At 44.7% G+C, this 23,015-nt stretch overlaps 1 protein-coding gene across 2 annotated transcripts in view; it reads right to left on the bottom strand.

Annotated features, from left to right (window-relative positions):
- Positions 1-23,015, bottom strand: part of LOC307269227 (transcription initiation factor TFIID subunit 4) — a gene marked incomplete at its 5' end in the record, with an annotated part of 84,914 nt that overhangs the window by 25,521 nt on the left and 36,378 nt on the right. For both annotated transcript variants that reach the window (XM_080052104.1, XM_080052103.1), the window contains 3 exons: positions 5,260-5,382; positions 16,718-16,774; positions 21,496-21,618. In XM_080052104.1, coding sequence (XP_079908230.1) covers positions 5,260-5,382; positions 16,718-16,774; positions 21,496-21,618 — 303 coding nt within the window. The remainder of the gene's footprint in view (positions 1-5,259; positions 5,383-16,717; positions 16,775-21,495; positions 21,619-23,015) is intronic.

Below are 23,015 nucleotides of genomic sequence, written 5' to 3' on the forward strand. Positions count from 1 at the left end.
TCAATAACATTACTGTGAAGAACAAGTATGCGTTGCCCCTCATCAGTTCCGCATTCGAGCCACTGCAGGGCGCCACAGTCTTCTCCAAATTGGACCTACGTAATGCCTATCATCTGGTGCGCATCCGTGAAGGCGATGAGTGGAAGACGGCCTTTAACACCCCCCTCGGCCATTTTGAGTATCTCGTCATGCCTTTCGGCCTAACTAATGCCCCTGCTGTGTTCCAGAACCTGGTTAACGACGTCCTCCGGGACTTTCTCAACCGCTCAGTTTTTGTCTATTTAGACGACATCCTGATTTTTTCCCGCAATCAGAAGGAACACGTCCAGCATGTCCGGCAAGTTCTTCAACGGCTGTTGGAGAACAAGCTATATGTGAAGGCCGAGAAGTGTGAGTTCAGTGTCACCTCTGTATCCTTCCTGGGGTTCATCATTGAGAGCGGGCAAGTGAGGACCTGCCCCGAGAAGGTCATTGCAGTGACTGACTGGCCCATCCCCGATTCCCGCAAGAAACTGCAGCAGTTTCTGGGGTTTGCCAATTTTTACCGGAGGTTCATCCGTGACTACAGCAGGGTGGCAGCCCCTCTCACTCATCTCACCTCCCCTGCCCGCCCTTTTGCCTGGACGCCTGAAGCGGAGGCTGCCTTCTCTAGGCTTAAGGAGCTTTTTTCGTCTGCCCCCATTCTCATCCAACCGGATCCCTCCAGGCAGTTCATTGTGGAGGTTGATGCATCTGACACTGGGGTGGGGGCGGTCCTGTCCCAGCGCTCGGCCTCTGATGAGAAAATTCACCCCTGCGCTTTTTTCTCTCGCCGGCTGGTTCCTGCTGAGCGGAATTATGATGTGGGTAACAGAGAGCTGCTGGCTGTGAAACTGGCGTTGGAGGAATGGCGGCACTGGCTTGAGGGGTCAGAACAGCCGTTCGTGGTATGGACTGACCACAAGAATTTGTCTTACATCCAGACAGCCAAGCGATTGAATTCCCGCCAGGCCCGGTGGTCCCTGTTTTTTGGGCGTTTCAATTTCTCCCTCACCTACCGGCCCGGTTCCCGTAACGTCAAACCAGACGCCCTCTCCCGCCAGTTTGGCACTGTGGACACACCGGGTCCCCCTGACACCATCCTCTCTCCTTCCTGTCTCAGGGTGGCTGCGGTTACCTGGGAGATAGAGTCCCTCATCCGGGAGGCCCAAATCACTGAACCAGACCCGGGCAACGGCCCTCCTAACCGCCTCTTTGTCCCCAGTTCGGTGCGCTCCCAGGTTCTGGTGTGGGGTCACACATCGCGTTTTGCCTGTCACCCTGGCGTGGGTCGCACCCTGTCACTCCTTAAGAGGTACTTTTGGTGGCCAGCGATGGACGCTGACACCCGGGCTTTCGTGCTGGCCTGCACGGTTTGTGCTCGGGCCAAGTCCTCCCATCAACCCCCTGCCGGCCTGCTTCGCCCGCTTCCTGTTCCTGGTCGGCCCTGGTCTCACATTGGCCTGGATTTCGTCACTGGTCTTCCCCCCTCTAATGGCCATACAGTCATCCTCACAGTTGTGGATAGGTTCTCTAAGGCTGTTCATTTCATTGCCCTCCCAAAGCTCCCCTCTGCCACCGAGACTGCCCAGCTGCTCGTGCAGCATGTGTTCCGCCTCCACGGGATTCCCACGGACCTCGTCTCCGACCGCGGCCCCCAATTCATCTCCCAGGTGTGGAAAGCCTTCTGCCGTGCGCTGGGGGCCTCTGTCAGCCTGTCATCAGGGTACCAGCCGCAGACTAATGGGCAGGCGGAGAGAGCGAATCAGGATCTTGGAACCGCGCTGCGTTGTGTGGCTGCCCGCAACCCCTCTGCCTGGAGCGACCATCTCTCTTGGATCGAGTATGCCCACAACTCCATGTCCTGTGCAGCCACCGGCATGTCCCCGTTTGAATGTTCCCTGGGGTACCAACCGCCCTTGTTTCCGGCTCAGGAGGACGACATCTCCGTTCCCTCAGTACAGCACCATCTCCGCCGCTGCCGCAGGGTGTGGAAGGGCGCGCGCACCGCTCTGCTGCGCTCCGCTGAGCAGAACCGGCGCACGGCTGATCGCCACCGGGCTCCCGCTCCTGCCTATCGGGTGGGTCAGCAGGTGTGGTTGTCCTCCAAGGACCTTCCCTTACAGACTGGCTCTAAGAAGTTAACCCCTCGTTTTGTGGGGCCCTTCCCTATTGTCTCCGTCATCAACCCCTCTGCGGTCACACTCAAGCTGCCCCCAGCCATGCACGTCCACCCAACCTTCCATGTCTCTCGTCTAAAGCCAGTCTCCACCAGCCCTCTCTCCCCCCCGGCCGTTGCCCCCCCTCCTCCCCGGGTGATTGACAACCACCCAGCATACACCGTCCGGCGGTTGCTGGACATTCGGCGTCGGGGCAGAGGGCATCAGTACCTCGTGGATTGGGAGGGTTACGGTCCTGAGGAAAGGAGCTGGGTTTCGCGGGGTCTCATTCTCGACCCCTCCCTCATCCGGGATTTCCATCTGGCTCATCCAGAGAAGCTTAGGCCGCCTGGAGGCGTCCATTGAGGGGAGGGTACTGTTGTGGTCACAGCAGCCCGCTGTGTTTTCCTCGTCTGTATCTGCCACTCCCCCTGTCTGTCTCACTTCACACCTGGTCCTCATCTGCAATCACGCTCACCTGGTCTTCACCTCCAATCAACTCCCCTTCATAACCCGTGGATTCCTTGCTGTCGGCGCCGGATCGTCCTATGCGCTACCGTGGTAACTATAACGTACCTGGCTCCAGTTTAATGTTCCCTCGCTCTCGCTTACTCGTCTCTGGTTTCTTGTTGCCTGTAGCTGTTGACCACAACCTAACTTTTGTTTTTCCTCTGCCTGCAGTATCCGGACCACTCTCTCCAGCTTCCCGGCTTTGGTCTCCCCCTGGCTCCCTCACCCACTACCTGCTTCCCCTCACCATATATATAATAAACCTTTTTTTATATAAATCCTACTTCGTCTCTGTCTGCTCTTGGGTCCAGCATCGTAACCATAACATAACCATTAAAAACAATCTATTTTCCATTGTTATTAGAGCAAATTAAAAAAAGTAAGTGTAGTTACAGTGTTATCATTTTTAACTTCTCACAGTCCTCTCACTTCAGTAAACATTAGAGCTTATACTATGTCAAACTGCCAGTGTTTTCTATGACAACTGGGGGGGGGGGGGGGAATAATGTTACAGAGGTTGGGGTCGTACTCTTTTAATTATATTCCCTATCTCCATTTTTATGTCTTCTTATTCTGACAGCTGGACTTCATTTCAAATGTATTACATAACTTAAAATAAATCATCCCCTTCATTATGTGTTCACCTCTTAAATACTAAGACTTGCTTTCGGTACACAATACAAATGTAATAAGATCAGGCAACCAAAATTAAATTTGGATTTACCGAAGTACATTTTGTAAGTGTGAAATTTAATGACGTTGAAAAAGCATTTAAATATTATGAGCTTAAAGGCAGACAGAGGTCCAAAGAGTGGACTGTAATGTGATCACAATTTCTACAAAAACAGGACGTCAAATGTTATTATATCCCCACTAACAGAAGAGGTGAGAGGCCAAGACAACAGCATAGCCTGATAAGATAATATAAAGTAAGCAACTAGCGCCCCATCTCCAACCTTCCATTCCTAAGCAAAATCCTGGAACAAACAGTTGCTGCCCAACTCCAACTACACATGTCCAATCATGAGCTTCACAAACCCCTTCAACCTGGATTCAGAACACACCACAGCGCAAAGACCGCCGTCATCAAAATCACCAATGAGCTCCTCATCGCTGCCGTAGGCTGTATCAGCATCCTGATCCTCCTTGTCCTCAAAGCTGAGTTCGAAACGGTCTCTCATATCATCCTCCTCAACTGTCTCTCCAACAACATCGGCCTCTCAGGCACAGTACTTTCCTGGTTCCAGTCCTACCTCACCGACAGTAAAAAAAACAGTTTATTGCCATCCCTTACTTCTGCTCCCCCCTAGGCACCGTCCACTAAGGCATGCCTCAAGGCTCCGTGCTGGGGCCCCTCATCTACACCATCTACATGCTGCCCCTTGGTCGGATCATACGCCAGCACGGCATAAGCTTCCATACATACGCTGATGACACCCAGTTGTACCTCAGTACCAAACCCTCCACTCAGCTCCCACCCGAGTCTCTTCTCAACTGCCTCCACGACATCAAAGTCTGGATGACTTCTAACCTGTTTAAACTCAACAACAATAACACTGAACTCGTGATTGTGGCACCCAAGGCACTGCTCTATTGGTTGGCTATCTGCTCCTGTTGGTCAAGAACATCTCCAGACTCCGCCAATCACTATCTGTGTCCGTGGCAGAAACACTCATTTACGCCTTCATCACATCCCGTCTGGACTATTGCAAACGGAGTCCTGTCCGGGGTTCCAAGTACAACGTTACGTACAACATAAGAAATCCTTACAATAGCTATTAAAGTATTCTGAATTATCATGATGACACAGTAGGGAACAACTAAACAGAAAGTGTGTGCACATTAGGCAGCCAGCAAATGTAGCTATGATTCTGCCTAATCTCTAACTACAGTACCAATACCACAGCCAACTTTAGAATATTGATTCATTGTTCTAGGACAAAGTCGGTCACTGCACTTGTGTTAAAAATCTGACCTTGTGAACTCTGCAAAAACCTTTATCAACATATTAGAAAACCTAAAGTCTATGAACAACTGACTCAGGAGGTAACCCGCTTGCTTACAAGGAGTACAAACTATCTGACCATCAGCCGGAATTATAAACCTTTGCTTTACCTACCGTTATGGGTCGCTTCTCATTTACTGTCTTCAAGATACATGTTCAGTGAATCATGTTTTCTTTTTAATGTTTTCTTTTTTATATCTAGCAACCCTCTATGTTTGAACTTACCACAGACGGGGTTGACAAGAACATGCAGCAGTCTTTACACAAAAATAATACAAAACACTGTTATACAACTGAGAAAAACTTTACATTATTCTGTCAGTATCTTTGTAGAAAAGCCTGTAGAAAGTTAGTTAGTTAGGTTGTCATTATGTTTATTATTAGTTTTGTATATTATCATTAGAAGGGTGGTAAGGATTCAAAGTCTGAAAGATGCGATGATTAGTTAGGCCAATATGTCATCATCACAAATTGTCGTTGTTGAGGGTTGGATATCGAGTCAACACTAGGAAGTGGATATGGACAAACAATTTCATAATCACGCCATTCAGTGAGTGTGGTTCTTACCTCTGTCCCTGATGGAGTGGACCCTGGTGAATCCACTTTACGTCTTTTGCGCGGTCCAATGGCCGCTAGTGCAGTAAGGTTGGCATCTCTCTGCCTCATCACGGCCAGTTCCTGTTGTTGCATCTGGTGAAGACAAAAGAAAGGTTAGAAAATAAATGTAAAAAATCTCGACCACCCCAAACACTGCTTTCTTGCTCTGTATATGTTAAGTTAACTGCATGAAGATGCACCATGACCATTACTTGAAGCCACAAAAGTGACCGCACATCTTAAGAATTTAAGATTTAAGGAGCATTTGCAACCAAAACTGCCTGCGCTGGAGGACCTGGTGAAAAAATAAGTAGGCTAAGCAACGAGACGAGTAGGATCACATGTAGAAAACTCATATTAAGGACTGTGAAGAAGAAAGATATCTGTCTTCTTCCTTCTATCCATTTATCCATGCATATATATGCTCTCCTGAGCCGAACAAAATGGAAGTCTGTCGTCAGCCATTAACAGAGCTGCTATCAAAGATCAAGTATGTGAGTGTAAGTATGCGTATGAATGTGTTTGTGTGTGTGTATGTGTACGTGTGTGTGTATGTGTGTGGTTACATGGTCCCATAGTGATTTTTGCAGTTTGTGATGTATAAAGGGGAAGGTTGTGGGGAGGCATTGCCCAAGGTAATGTCATGTCTAGCCGCAGGTCTGAGGGGTAACCCAGCGTTGCTGGGAGCTGCCCTTTCTATTGGGTGGATGTGTGAGGGCCTGGGGCCATGGCACAGAGGGTGTCAGCACTCCCTCAAACATGCAAACACAGTACACAGACACACAGACACACACACGTGCCTATCAATCTTGGTCACAGCTCAGGGAATGCCTACCCACCAGCTTGCCTGCGTGCCTGCCCGCTGGGGGAGAGAGGCCTGGGATGAGGCGAGCAGGGACAATCAATGTGCGCTTTCATGTCTTTCATGTTCTTTTATGTTATCTCTCAGCATGCTCTGGCTGGGCGCTGGTGTTTGTGTGAGGCATGTATGTTGTCTGATCAGGGGGGAAATTTTCATGTTACTTTCAGATGGCGGTCTGTAAAAGGTTGCTTTGGTGTGTTAAAGTCTGATCTAAAATGTGCATGCAGTTGCTTCTGATTTTGTCATAGAACCCCATGGCAAGGCATGCCCTTTAGGGTGTTGCCACTTCACATTTAGCATGGCGGAACTGTTGAAAGACTCAAACACGCTGACAACACAAAGTAGGAAGTAATAACAGTAGTGCCAACCAGCAGCGGAATACCTAAAGCACATGTTCTTGTAAAATGTTCAAATGGATGGTCGGAAAAATATAAATAATCTAGTTAAAACATATTGTAGGTAGATGCAATGTTGATGCAATGGTATAGGAGATGTTCTATTCAGGGATTTCCGGCAGTTTGGGAATCAAGCTCTTAACACTATGCAAATGGCAATACAGGGTGTAATGGAGTGAGCTGGGGATTGTGGCTGGATGTGGCAAACAGGGTGGATGTATGACGATTGCCCCTGTCCACATGGCACATGTAGCATTCGTGTTATCAATGCTAACCTTATTAAGCTTTTCCACGAACAACACAAATCCCTCCAGGCATGACCTTAAAGAATCTCGTCGTAAAGCAAGCTGGTAAGAGCAATAGAGCAAGAGAGAGAGAGAGGGGGGGGGGCAGAGAGAGAGAGAGAGAGAGAGAGAGAGAGAGAGAGAGAGAGAGAGAGAGAGAGGGACAGAGAGACAGAGAGAAAGAGAGATAAAGAGAGTGGTCGGCTATCTCACTGATGGCACCAGGATGCTGGCATTTTCGCCTAGCAGTTGGCACCAGGCATGGGCTCCCAGCGCCCACAGCAACTGCCTGCGTTCTCAGATTTATGACTGTATGATAAATGAAGACTTCATTTTACCATCTGCGACCCTCCAGTCTGCGTTTCCCGCCACTAAAGAGGCCGCCATGACACGGGGAGACGGATTTCTGATTTCAATCTGGTGCCAGCGTGCCGAGTCTACCTTCTTTCTTTAATGACCGCCCAACTGATACAAGCCAGAGATGGGCCATGCTTTGATAGATTTGCTTCTTCTCTAAGGACTGTATGGACCGCCATTTATTTCAGACACCAACATAAAGTACATTCATCTACACACAGACACACAGGTGTACCAATGCTATTGAATGTGGATAACTGTTGCCTTTCAAACACTTTCAGGTAGCTTTCATCAACTGCACTGAAAGCACAGATTTTGTGTGGATCCTATGGAACACGTTATGGACATTTCTGTACATATTGGCACGTATAGTAAATTATTTGCAGTGTCAGCCAACAAGTCATATTTCTGATAAGGACATCTAAAGTATTACCCACAAGCACAATAATCTGTCTACCTTCTACATTGTCAACAATGTTAAGCCATAATCACCGCCCAAAACTGCAAAGGTCAGAACATGGATCCATCCCTGACTGGAAGAATAACCAGCTGGCAGGATTGCATACATTTGCCAAGTCCGATCAATTGTACAGCATAAATATCTGTTGTTCCAAAGTCACGTAAATACCAGTGCTTCCAGTCTGCCATCATGCCCTTTTGAAGCACGGGACGGAAACTTGTAAAGTCAAATTACTAGCAAAGGTCAGGAGATGTAGAATTTTTTTTCAAGGTACCCAACAGAATCAATCTAAAGCTTTGTTAGAAAGAGGTTTTAGTCTTGAAGCAACAAGCACCATGTCAGGAGATGATGTTAAGGTAGGTGTGAGTAAATGGGAAGTGTTTGCAAACATAAATGAGTACATTGCTGGGGAACCATTTGAAACATCTGAACAAAGGTCTCTTACAGATGTTTAGTGTCCTGCTAAATGCGTATCAGTTAACACTGTGATGGCACAATGTGTGTGTTCAAGCACTAAAGCTCACTCTCTGTGAGATATCAAAGCTCTCCTCTGAGAATATATGACATCACCCAATATTTTATGACAACAATAAATATACCATTTATTTACCAACAGCCAAACTCAAAAATATATTTGTCCCTGCTATGAATTTTACTATTCTTAAACAATCCCTGGCCTTGATATCAAATGATTACATGTAGGGCATCACATAATTCATGTCATGAGGTTGTGTCCTGGAAGATTCTACCAAAATCATATTCAAATAAGAGAACTGTAGTTTGAGGGCAGTGGAATTTAAAAGCCCTCCCTTTGTTTTTGCAAACGTTAATTATGTTCGCTCCATTTTATAAACCCAAATATCCATTTCTCAATTTTTTAAATAATTAATTAATAATAATTCACTAGTTACTTATGTATGAAATCCGATGCTTTAATTTTATCACAGCCCAATACAACCTCAATTGTCTATGTTTTCATGAGTCAGACAATAACAGTGGTCTGGGCATGTCTTGATTTTATTGTTCAATGCATTGTTACAATAACTTTTTAACTGAGAAAATAAGAAAATAATCGTGAAGCGGGCCATATGTGAAATAATAAGATCCATTTGTCTGGTGTACTATTGCTTTTGAGTCAAACACTTCCCACATCTTGTGGAACTCTGAGCTCTGTAACCCTCAGTGGATTGGTATAAATGTCTAACAAGGCCTAAATAAGAAAAAAAAATTATAACGAGCCGTATGTTCCCCTATGATGCAAAAATGTCCAAAATACGGCAAGAACCTCGGAGCGCTATTGCAATGAAGAGGAGGATGAGCTGCAGGAGCCATGATGGCCAACCTGCCATTTCCCCATCTCTGCTTCTTTTAACAAAGGCGTTTCTCTTCATCCATCCACCCTCCCTCCCTCCTCCCTCCATCCCTTTCTCCGCCAGGCCCGAGGGGAAGCTCGCGGCCCCACAGACGCTTACAGACAGATGTCCTTGGTACAGCAGAACACGCTCTGCTTGACGTCACAAGCAGCTAGGGGGCTGTGAAGGAGGCTAAAGGGCTCAGTGCCCTGCAAAGAAACACAGTATAAAAGCAAGACCATTGGTTTGGAGCTGGTCTGCCTCTTACTCCCCCGTAGAAAGCTCTGGTCCAGCGGGACACAGCAGGGAGCCATTCAGTAGACATAACGTGCCATTTTTGGTGAATGCTTTCTTCCCTCACAAAGAAAATAAGATTGGGAGGCTCAAATCTCTTATCATGGCTCTAACCTTTCTATTGTTAGCCTATATGGGTTGAGTAGGAATGTGAAAACTTTTTTCGTTTTAGCAATGCTAATGGATTGGTTCCAGGAAAGGCTACGTATGTCGACAATGTCAATCTCCTTCATTCTAGACCTATATTTCAACAACAACTGTTGGTTGACTCACCGTGAGGTTCACATTTTTGGTTTTGAGTGTAATATCTCGAGATCTCTGAATTGTTTAGACATTTGGGTTCCGACATTAGTCCTTTTTTATTTCATCCGTCTTTATAGAGAAGTGTTGTGAATTTCTGGACGTAATTTGTTGCTCTGTCTGTGGCTTTTATGAGTGACCTCCGTGAAGCACTTTGAGTCACTTTTGCTGTCTATGAAATGTGCTATATAAATAACGTTTGACTGATGAATAAGGCCCAGTGGAATTTGAAGAAAATTAAGGGCAAGATATGTTCCAGACTTTAGCGGAAATGAATGATGTTGTGTTACAAATACATTTTAGGTTCCGGTATCCAACACAGTGCACTTTCTTGTGTGAGAGTTTCCTTCTTCTTCATTGAGAGTGTGTTGACATTTTGCGTATGTGTTTCCTGCATGTCTGTAAATCCATGGATCTCATTCACCTGACACCCACATGGTCGACATTACGTGAACATCTGCGTGCTGCATCTTGAGGCCTTTTTTCATGCGAAGTGCCTGGCAGTTAGTTTGCTTCAGGGAGAAAGGCCATTTGCAGTAACCAATCAGGTTTCACTTCCCCATCTGCACACATGCACTACAAAGACATGAGTTCACCCTCAAACTGCTTAATGCTGGCAAATCCCTGCATTAACACTGGATAGAGATACTTCCTCAACAGAACTCAATGCTTTCATATGGAAGTGTTCCTCAAGAGAAAGATCTTTATATATGAAAATACATGTCAGATGTGTGCGTTGTGTTATGTGCTGTGTACTGTCGCCTGTTATGACTCATTGGCCTTGAAGGTATACATTTGCACTTTAATGTATCCGATGTTAAATTCAAACTGAATGTTTTCAAGTAACATAAAGCAGTAGGTTTTGACACTTTTCAAAATAACCTTTATTGCACAGCACTTTTAGCAATTTGTGTTTTCAGTAGTGTACCAATATCAATCTTATTTAATAAAAGATAATGTATCAGTCGGGATTGAAAAAGTCTATTGAAATAAAAATGCTTTGAAATCCTCTTTCATCGTCCTTTTCAGCCCACACTAATCCCCCCACCCCCTTAAATATTCCAGTAAAATCTGTTTGTGATTATATTATTTTACCTATGGAGATTCATTCAAAATACATGCATGAGCTAATAGCCTTGGCTCAGAAGAATATTCCATTACCTCTGAAGCTGTAGTATGTCAGAAGTGTTTCCAGGGCCAAGGACCAATTATTCAGAGCCCTCAGCCGTCCCGCGAGCTAAGGTCATTATGTGAGTGTCACTACTATCATGACCCTACGGTTCTTCTTAAAACCGTGTGGAGGGACACTGCATGAAATATGTGGATATACTGTATTGAACGTGTCTAACAGACTTGATGCCTTTACTTTGGAGTGAGTATATATATTATTTTTTTATAAATAATAACATTTGCGCTACACATTTGATGGAGGAACAGTGTCTCACGAAGGCACCAGAAATCAGTGTTAAGCAGATTCTGACGGCGTGACGGCAGAGCGACGGGAGGAGAGCGGCGATCATTAAAAATACTGCTTATCTAAGGGAAAATTTCCTACTTTAAATGTTCTCTGGCTTTGTCTCATTCTACGCCCGACGTGCTTCGTCTAGCAGTCTTCTCTCTACCCTGTCTCTCTCTTCTTCTCCTTCTTCTTCTTAAACATTTAGATTCGCCGCTCGTCAAATTCTATTGATCACGCCTAATTTGCATCCAGGAAAAAGATGAGAACTCAGATATTCACACTGCGAGAGAGAGAGAGAGATGACGATCTCAATGATTTATTCATTTCCAAATCAAAAAAAAAAAAGGAGTGAAAGGGAAGGTAGATGAGAAGGGGGGAATCTTCATAGGCAAGCAGTGTGCGACTATATCGAAAGCTCTGAGGCTGGGCTCCTCTTCCCCACCATACCGCCCCCGGGCACATGGTGCGCGCAAGTCCTCCTAATTAACAAGGTGAATCATGCTGCCGCTCTCTAATTAGCCAACATGACAATCTAATGGAAACATGCAGGCCGAGCTGGCACACTATAGCATCACCTCACAAAAGACCTTACTGTCCTTCTACGACGTAATGATTTCCCAGCACAAAACAATGACACCTCAGACTTTGAAATGGAAAAAGAAGAAGAGTAAAGGTGGAGCAGAAGAGCAGTGTGTATTTGGGGAAAGGTCAGACGGGAGAAGTTAGCCGGTGAGGGGTTGAGGGGGAGTTTTTTTTTTCATTTCCTTCTCTCCTTCCATCCTCTGTGTTTTGTTGCCTAATTGAAACGTGTCCTGCCTCCTCCTGCCTCTATCTCTCTCTCTCTCTCTCACTCCTCTATCCCAGGCACAGGAGGCTGGCACCTCGCCACCAGCGTAGCTCAGCATGCCCAATTCCCCTGCCGCTCCAGTCCCAAGGAGTGCTCTGGCGCACAAAGAGAAAAAAGTCGAACCTTACAGGCTTGTACATTGAGGAGACGAGTCGCTATCTCCCTCTGAGGCAAAATCTCCTTTTTTGTTGTTTTCCTTCTCATTACAGCACTTTGTAATATTCGAAAACACACAGGAACACCAAAGGTACTTTTAAAGCCCCGCTTCTCTTTTTTCTTGCAATATGTCTCGAGGAGGTGAAGAAGAAAAAAAAACGGAAGTTGAGACTATATACCGACAACAAAGCAACAAATAAAGATAGGGTTACTGTACTGTTAAATAGCCGGCACGTCTTAAGGACCTACACAACAGATATTTTTCTTATGTTGTAATTAATTCCACATATCAAAGTATGGAACAGTATTTTAAAGGACATAGTAATCAAGTTGAAACTAATGCATAACCTTATTTGTGATATTTTCGAGATAACCATGATGATCTAATGATCTTCCATTCTACTAATCCCATGGGCAAACCGACAACACTATAGCTGCTCTATAAGGTATTGTGTGTGTGTGTGAGGCCAGAAGACAAGAACATAACTACTACGAATTGGGACGCACCAAACAGCAGGACTTCTCTTTGAAAGTCAGCGCAGAAAGGCAGAGAACATGGAGAGAGGGGGTAGCAGGCTTTTGCCCTGGGGCCTGCCTAGTGGGGGAGAGCGCCTCTTTGAGCACAGCAGTTTGCGGAGGGCCAAAGGATGAGAGCCTCTGAACTATACACTGTATATGATATATCTGGCCGAATAAAAGGCTGAAGGCCTGCTGTGTTGTCCTCTCTGGAGAAAGTGTGAGGTTTTGGCTGAAGGGGTCTTCAGTGTGGGTGGATCCCCAGTCTCTCTGTGACCTGGCCACTGGAAGATGCCAGGCCAATCAAGAGACATTTATGTGTGCATAAATTAAGGCTTGGTGCATACTGGCTTAGCAAGGGGCTGAGATTTTAAATAACACACACACCCTTAATGTGAAAAGGTTCTTTATTATGTGAGCAATGAGGCCAAATTTGACCAGGGTTGTGTGTATATCTGTCACCCGGGTGTTACTATAACTTGATTAATAGATTCGCACATACATATGTTTATGAAGGACGCATACCTACAGGCTTTTCATTTGAAGCGAGCAAAGTTCAAAGTTGAGCGAGGGCAGTGTAAAATCAGTAGAGGTTCAACACATTTCAGGCGGTGCTGCTGCATCAAAATGGACAAAATATAATAGTAAATTTTTTTTTTTTAATCTCCAAATATTTGGCCAAAATGACTCCCACCTAAAACAGCTTTGGGAGTGAGTCCTCTGGAATCACTCTAAGCTGGAAGTGGAGCCTTGCTACGAGGTCATGTGAATGTGGTTGACCTGAAAAAGAGTTCACAATGGTACTCATATAAATTACCTATAGAGTGAAAATATTAGTGTTCTTGCCATGATATGGTTTGGTTTAGCAACTGAACCGGCCCTAACAGGAGCTTCTGTCCAGATTTTAGCCAGGCAGCTGTATTAGCCAATTTGTCTTTCCCCTCTCCCCTCTTCCCTCATCCCTCGTCTCTCTTCGCCTGTCCTTGCTCCACTCCTCTTCTCCAGTTCACTCGTTTCCTGTGTCCAGTTGTGCCTGCAGACGCGGCTGCGATGATGAATCTGTGGCTGCAGTGTGTCTGTGTGTCTGACACTGTGATGTATCTCCACTGGCCTTAACTCCCTTTCTATCTCTCTCTGCGTAACCCCCCCCCCCTACCCCCTCAGACTCCTTTTCTCTCTGTCTTTTTCTCTGTCTCTCTCTCTCTCTCTCTCATATTCCCCCTCTCAATGCCTAGGTATTGCCCGACCTCCTGCCTCAGTGATGGAACAGACAGAACACACAGACACACCGCTGATAACAACAACAACACACAGGAACTGAGCTCCACGATTTGCCCATTGATTTTCACTGGGGGCATTTTTTGAAATAGCCCATCTGACCTTTCGGCCAAATGGTAGTGAATGGAGGAAACGGAGGCGCTAGACTGCTATGCCTCTCTCTCTCTCACGCACAATCTATTTTGCCAGTGTTTATATCAGGCCAATTGTGGTTTAGGTTTGGTGCAAATACAAGTACACAATAACTGCATAAATATACAAGACGTATACATGCTAGTGACACCTAGAGCCGACAATGTTCATTGCTCCTCAATGCTAAACTTTTGGAAAAAAGAACTATATTTGATTTTCATATGTATATGGAAGCTAATGGATTTTCCACAATAGAAATGTCTCATCTATTATATTAGAAGTGTGGTTGTGAAGTGTGGCTACTTTCTCAGGCAAAAACACTTTCACCTAATAAAGACTGGGTTTAATGAAAGATCATGGAAACACCGCTTGTTATTTCTGAGGATGAGATTTTCCTTTTCGAAAAGAGTCTGAAGGTGAAGGTGTTGCATGTTATACCGATTGTAAAGCCCTTTCAGGCACATTTTGGCCTACAGTATGTGACAGAAATGGACTTGACTTGACATTCAACCTGAGCTTGACCCTTCTAACCATACATGTGATGGTCATGGGTATAAAGTTTGCAACACACTGCACTTTGCCTTTTTAAAAACACATCAAGTGCCAGCTCAATTTATACACTGACACTTGACATAAGTACATAACACTCCTTAATTCCGTCTTTACGAATTGATGATTGTTTGGTGATGGCGGTTGTTGTTTTGTATGTGTGTGTGTGTGTGTGTGTGTGTGTGTGTGTTTTCATGGTCAGGGAGAGGGGTTATATGAGAGAGGCTTGCTCCTCTGTCCGTCGCCTGGGAGAGTATAGCTTCGGATTATTATCCTGATGAATTTTGCACAGATGTGTGTGAGCTGCCGACAGAGTCTGCAGTGACACAAACAGCCAGCGCAGGTGATGAAAACCTGCACGGGGGGCTGAGAAATGACGGCCATTAACAAAAAAAAAAATTAAGATTTACTGTGTGTGTGTGTGTGTGTTTGTGTGTGAGGACAGTTGAAGATTTCTTAGTAGTATTCCTCGTCTCGTATCTTGCGGGAGAAGGCATTACATAAAGTAACAATTTTTCAAACTACCGGTACATTCTTTATAATTCCAGATGAAAATGAAAAATGTGCATATACGTGCACTCTGCGCCTCTCCCTCACGAGGCACTAATCTGTCCGTAACCAGATGACGAGCGGACTGCCACATAACAGGGGAGGAGATCCACTTTGATCACATGGCCCCTGGGGGCAAACCTATCGTGCTGCCTATTACGCTGCTTCATTTGCATATGTGGGGGCTTATGGGTAAAAGGCTGAGATCTAGTGAGAATGTTCTTAACTGCAGCAGGGCTCTGTGTGTTGCTAGAAAGAAATGTCCAGAAGAGACGCGCCGGATAAAAGACAGAGCGCTGCCAGTTAGCCAGCGGTAAGAAGAGAAGACCATGTGTCACTTGAAGGTCACCAGTTCAACACCAAAGACTGGCTTGGAAAAGCCTACAAACGAAATAGTACTTTGCTCACGCTACAATACTGAGTTGCCCTTGAGGAAGGCACTTACAGCTACCCCCAACATGTAAATGGCTGAGTGGCCAACACTGAAAGACAGCGGCTGCACTGGGGAGCTGTCAAGTGGGAATCTGTGTATGTACAAATTAGTATAAAAAGTGCAAACGTGCTCAGTAAACTTTAGTTGGATGAACAAAGGGCTTTTTTCATTTAAAGAGAAGGGGCTGTAAAGAAACCACGTCTGCTCATGACAATAACAACAACAACAGGTGAGTGGCGCTTGTTTTATCCTCCTGCGTACTATGGAGGCGCCACACAGTCCTCTTGATCCCTGTTAGGGAGCCAAGGCCTGGAAGAACCTACTGAAGTTATTCTGGAGTACACAAAGAAGAAGACAAACACAAATGCAAACTTCCGCTGTGACAGAACTAAACAACATTAACCAACCACTAACAGAAGAAGAGTGGACTACTTTCTGGGAGTCCACTGGGAATGTTTTTACCATATACAAGAACTGCACTTAAAAATAAGGAGGATGAAGCGGTAGTGCTGCCAACAGAGGTGCCAGCACCACATCAGTCAAACATTTCCCAATTTGTAACACTACGTGCTGTGCCTGGGCCTAATACTTGAAGAAGGAAAGAACACGTTTTTACTCCTTTGTAGCAGTTAAAGTTAATGTAGAGAATGAATTGGTTCATCTGAAACCCTCATTCACCATTCAGTTTGTTTTTACTGTTGTTGCATTATGACTCTTTTCCAAAGAGAAAAAATAAATAAAAAATCTCTCTTTTAAACCAGTACAGAGTGGAAAGTTTGAGAGACGGATACTTTAGTTAGGGTTTCACAACAAATTGATATTAACAGCTTTCATATAAAAAAGGACAAATGTTGAATATTCCCACACATGCTGCTTCAGTTATCACTGTATATCCTTCCCCTGATGGCCCTTCTACCCACAGTGAACAGCCGTTAGTTAAAATTGAAACTGGTGCAAGATGAAGAGAGGTTGAAATAGCGGAAGAAAAAGAAAAAGAAACGGGGGAAGTGGGGGAAGAGGAGAGTGTCTTTGGTGAACGCAAAATCGTTTCCCACACATGGGCATCAACCGACGCGCATAATTCCTCAAACTTTTTTTTTTAAGTCCGACTTTAAATGGCATTACATATGTAGCGAGGCATGAAAAATTAATACGCCGGAGTTGGGGGGAAAATGTCAAGGGTAATGATCTCGGCGGCAGCTTACCTCCTTAGCTTTCTGTTTGAGTCTAGCTTGCTCTGGGTCCTCTTGCCTGGAGCGACTCTGTGGAGTAAAGGGGGGAGAAAAACACAGGTTAACAGCTGGTTTAAGGAGCACCCCGCCCGCCCCATACTCGCTACTCATCTGTTGCTGCTGCAGCAGAAAATAGTGCAAAATGGGAACAGGATACAGAGGTGTCAAGGACATCGTATTTGAATTCAGAGAAGCGCAATGGAGCGCCCCCCGGGGGGTGCTGGCCTTTAAACCCGCTCCAAATCCAGCCCTAAATAAGCCGCCGGAGGGGCATTCTAATCAAAAGAGGTTATTAAAAATTCTGCACAAGCCAGCACACACACACACACACACACACAGACACACACACACACACAGTCACACACACACACACACAGTCACACACACAGGGCAAAGGATGTTGGTGAGTATCTGTGGCAGTGGCTGTATGTGTGTCATCATGAGCCAGTGTGGCTATCCGTTGCTGTTTGTGTGTGTGTGTATGTGTATGTGTGTGTGTGTGTGTGTGTGTGTGTGTGTGTGTGTGTGTGTGTGTGTGTGTGTGTGTGTGTGTGTGTGAGTGTGTGTGTGTGTGTGTGTGTGTGTGTGTGTGTATGTGTGTGTGTGTGTGTGTGTGTGTGTGTGTGTGTGTGTGTGTGTGTGTGTGTGTGTGTGTGTGTGTGTCTGTGTCTGTGTCTGCGCGTCCCAGGCGTAACAACACAGCACTTCTATTTTAATCAGCAGCCGGGATCTGGGTGAATGTACTTGTCCCTGGGAATCCTTCACCACACAGCCAAAATGTACATGTACGGCTGACCACTGCAGGCAATACGGGCAGATTATGGGACTACAAACACACTCTCAGAGTGCTGTTATGATGCGGATCTGAATATAATATGTGTATTTTGTATTAGACTTTTTTTTTAATCATCTAAATCATGTCCGGTCAATGAACAACCACTTAAAATGTTACATAAAGGCATACTCATGCAGGCCTATGAGAAGAAAATGCCACGGTTAAAATCACAATAAATTGTGTTTTAGAGTACATCAGTGATTATTAAGATCTGTTCCGGTTTAAAACGTTATTTGTTTTTCTTCAACGAGTGTTGGGCCTGCCTCCATAGCAGGAGTCTCAACTTGCCCTTCTTCCTGCCTTCCCTCTCCTCACCCTCTCTGCCTTATGGATGGAGGGCTGCTCCTCCTAGCCTTCCTGCTAATTGGCTTTAAATATATCAGGCGGCTCACGTACTGGTCGGTATCTCCACTAAGACTAATGTGTTTTGCCCTGCGGTCGGCCGGAGCATCCCTCAAGACTTGAGTCATATTTTGCATTGAAGGGAGGGAGAGAGGGAGGGAGGGAGGGAGGGAGAGAGGGAGGGAGGGAGGGAGAGAGGGAGGGAGGGAGGGCTTGTTGTGAGAAAAGGAGGAGAGGAGAGGCGGGTGGAGGAGTGGATTATTATTATAGTGGCTCTCTTATTCAAGAGGTCAAATTAGCGAGCAGGAGAGAGGCAGGCAGTGTCGGAGGGGCGGAGGGAGTGGGAGGGGCTGGTACAGATGGACTGTTTACAAAGGCCAGCGGTGCCACTGGCATGCTTTACATCTCCTCAGTCAGCTGCCCTGCTTTTCCCCACGTACAGCAGAGAACAGAGGGGAGAAGGGGGACTGAGTAGCAGACGCTGGCAACCTTTGTTGGGTTTAGGCAGATGTGTTTGAAGCATACTGTACTTAAATAACAAAGAAAACACTCCATCGTCCAATTTAGACCCCCAGAGGTTTTTACTTGTGAGATTTAGTTGGGGGTTACATGAGAAAAAGAGTTCATTTCACTTGATATTAAATATTCTGTCAATATATTCTCCCAAAAAAGTTGATTATTTAAAACCAAAAAAATCTAATTCAAGCTATACATTTAAAACATGACAGCAGTCGTGATGTAAGTCCGGGATGAATCACTTACAGAATGCAAGATGTCTCAGCCAGGTTCAGTGATGGATTGTTCAGTGTATAACAGCTGAAAGTTGGTCTAAAATAGAGAGTGCAAATTAAATGTTGGCCTTTTAAAAAAGAACAAATGCCAAAACGTGACATTTAGGGTTTTGACAGTTATCATTGGGAATATGTAAAAATATAGCAATGCTCGATCCAAAGTTACGTGATGAGTTTCTTTTTTTCCCACAGAGTTTAAGAGTTTCAGGATGGATTTTACTTTGAAATCAGCCTCTTACACTGACTGCAAGGACCAATGTCCACAGTTATCAGTGATGTGATGAATATGCTGGTGTCACAATGTTATCGAAAAGAAATATAGCATAGCATGGTAGAGGGAAAAGGGGCAGTGTGTTGATGTAATATATTGTACCATCCATAAGGCAGAGATTTGCTTTCCAAATTTGGAAATGCCATGGCAACAAGGGCCAAAAAGCCAAAGACGTGACTCTGAATCTGAAGTGAAGTCAATCTATGCTCATGCAATCCACACAGCCCTTGAGCTAAGCCCTGCCAACGAGAACTCGGCTAAATTTGAAAAAAAAAAAACATTATTCAGTAATCATGTTAATAAGGAGAACCACTCACAGTAAAAAAAACATGAAGAACCAAGCACTGACACTTTTTATTACTTAAAGGACATGGGTAGTCCTGCTGAGGTAGTGTATTTTTGTAAATTCTACCGGGACCCCCCCCCCCCACACACACACACACACCCACACACACACACACACACACACACACTGACAAGACAATATAGATAGGTCAGGAGGTTTGGTAGCCAGTGTTCATCTACAACAAAGGCTTTTTCTAATATCCTTCGTGGCAGGAGAGGAGTGCAGAAATGCAATTAAGACGGTGAGGTGTGCTGCAATGAGCACCTTCACTGTGGGACATTGGCTCCATTCAAAATTAATTGAATTAACCTAGCTTTCTGTTAATGTTGCACCGCAAGGCATTTTCATTACGAAAGATCTCTCTTTTGCATGTAATCTTTCCAATTTTTTATTTTTATTTTTTTTCTGACAAACAAATGTCCCTACAGACTCAAACAAGAGCTGAGATCAGAAAATAGTGGACAGGTACCAATTCAATGATTCAGTACGCATTAAGAAGTTTTACTAATTTCTTGTAATGTTTTTGCAGGTATATTAACTTGTATCTATTTGTTTGATTGTGTCATGGGCTCTGTGCAATGATGATCAATGTAACAAATACAATTATTTTTTCAAATCAAGGCTCAATAATGTACTTAAAAAGATGTTAAATAATGTATAGACTACACTCTCTATACTGGGAGAAACAATTATGTCACTTAAACGTGAGTACTACTAGACCCAACTAAAATCAAAGACAATCAGCAGACAGCATGAAGCAAGAAAGCATGTGATATTCACCAAGAAAACAAAATGATTTTAAGGTTTGTTGATTATTATGGGATATGAAGCTGGCTCTTTTCTTATTCTCAGCCTTGGTAGCAATGTAGGTGTAGCTGGTAACTGTTAAAATGATCTCTCTCTCTCTCTCTAAATATTAACATATTCTCTCTCTCTCGCTCTTTATCTCTCTCGTTCTCTCCCATTATCCAACATTCAATAAAAAGTTTTGACTGTGTTTGAAACGAGATGATGAAGATGAAATGTCTACCACTACTCCGCCACAGACTACACAGCGTTCTCCAGAAGTTTAATCAAAACTAGTTGTAAATTGTAAATATATTTTGGCAGCATCTTTGCTACTTAACGCTTCCTCTACATCAAGCAGTGCTGCCAGTGTTATTAGGCCTTTTCCCCTCTTACCATTGAAGTTTATTCCATACAAATATATGTTACCGCTGTTGGACGAAAATGCAATTACTATTTGGGCATACTTTCCATAAAGAATGGAGTGCAATTTTCTTGGTAAGCCTTATTTGACTCCAGATGTTTAGATCAACATCTGTAAAAGCTACAAACAGTACATTGGAGGGCAGATTGATAGAACAATCACAGGCTGGCTTCTCTGACATTGTAGGAAATGTGTACTCTTTTTTTCAAAACTGATGCTCCGTTTCACCTGGGCTGTCACGGCTTGTGATAGAGGGATGTTTTGAGAGGTTGTATGTGGGTGTGTGTGTGTGTGTGTGTGTGTGTGTGTGTGTGTGGGCTGCATTGTGTATGGGAGTTGCGTAGTGTACAAGCCCCCCCCCCCCCCCCCCCCGTGCTGTGTCCGGGGAGGAAGAGCCAGGACAGAGCAGCCCTGGGGCCAGGAGCCTGGGAGGACACACGGAGGTCACTTTATCCACTGGTGTCACACTCTAATTCATCTGTCAGGAGCAACATGCACACACACACACATACACACAAACACACTGTTGCATGGAGACAACTAGCTCTGTCTCTCTCTCTCACACACACACACACACACACACACACACACACACACATACACACAAACACACTGTTGCATGGAGACAACTAGCTCTGTCTCTCTCTCTCACACACACACACACACACACACACACACACACACACACACACACACACACACACACACATACAGAGACTCTCATGGACACAAACACACACTTACTCTCTCTCTCACACACACACACACACACACACACACACACACACACACACACACACACACACACCACAGACACACACACAGACACACACACACATACAGAGACTCTCATGGACACAAACACACACTTACTCTCTCACACACACACACACACACACACACACACACACACACACTTGCACACAGAGTAGATTGGTGAGGTGACAGCGACTTACTTTGGCGGCTTTCAACAGGATCTCTCTCTCCTGCTCGTCCTTCCTCTGCTTCTCCATTCTCTCCAGATGCTCAAAGAAGCGCAGCTGAGAGCGAACGTCTGCGGCCTGCTCAAACTCATCGTCCTGTCAGGGAGATGGAGGGAGAATCACTGCCACGGCAACAATAAAAAGCTACCAAGTCCCATTTAGAGGCTGCTTCTGAGGCTATTTTCAGTTGCTGCACACAGATTATTGTTGTGCATTGAGTTGACATTAGTAAATGAGCAAAAAGGCAGAACAGTGCATTAATGATCAGTTCTGGTGAGATTGTTGTTCCACCTTAATATCTGAAACAAGTTATTATAATAATTGATTGAACCCCCCCTCCCCCCCTGACCCCCCCAACAATTGTTTCTCAAAGTTTTAAACCCAAAGATAGTCAGATACAGTGAAATAGAACTGAGTAAATCGTAACATTATACTGTAAGCAGCTGGAAACTGCAATGTCTGAAAATACACACTTCTCAAAAAAAAGAAAAAGATTCTAAAATTGTTGCCGATTAATTTTCTGTGGGCCTGACTCTTACATAGAAAAAAAAAGGTTATGCAAGATGTGTGCGACTGCGATCATGATTAACCGCGCTAGAAGTTAGGAGTGTCATAAATAATTGTGTCCATTATGCGAGAAGATTTAAGAAGGTGATCAAAAGTACAAGCTCTCTTATGCTATTTTTTACATTTTACCTTTGTCCAGGCTTGATTTATTATACACCTTGACTGTAATTGTGGTGAAAGTGCACAATTAGAGTCAATATATCTTGTCACCTAGAGCCTATTTCATTAAACACAACCTGGTGTAAAAACACAGAGAGATGCAGCTTCAATACACAGAAAAAAAAGAATGGACTACCGTCACCATTAAAATATATTAATACAATGAGAGATTAAAACAAAGAAGTCAGGTGATCAGCATTAAAATACCTTCATCGCTGACTGCACATTTGGTTAAAATAACTTTAAAGACACCAACAGACTTCAACGCACTAACTTTTTCTATTTACCGACAACGCTTCTCTTTGCACATGGCGCACCACCTCCCACTTGGGAAATGGGAAGGCGTAATGTCAAGTGAAAAAAATAAACTTTTATAGGTCATCAAAAGTTAATAGGATAATTGTTCAATTCACGTGTGTATGTGAGTGGGTGTCTGCATGTGTCTCCTATGCTGTTTCTCCTCTTGATATCTACATCAATCTCTGTTCTCTGTCACATGTGTGTGTGTGCGCGGGTGTGTTTTTTGAGACGCTGGGTGGCACAAAGACACATCAGAGGGAATCATAGCCAGCACCCCACCACCCCCCTGCTCTCTCCCCTGCTCTTTGTAGCAGAGCTGAGCCTGCACTCTTGCCGTAGCTCCCGCCGCCTTTGCTGCCTAGGCCCGGTTGGCTCTTTAAGTCCCTTTTGTCTTTTGGTCTCTCTCTCTCTTCAACTTCTACGTATTTTTTTTTCTTTTTCGCTGATGTCAACAGAGTGGCTTCACA

Source organism: Ammodytes marinus, assembly GCF_949987685.1.
Source record: "Ammodytes marinus genome assembly, chromosome: 1".
Classification (NCBI taxonomy): Eukaryota; Metazoa; Chordata; class Actinopteri; order Uranoscopiformes; family Ammodytidae; genus Ammodytes; species Ammodytes marinus.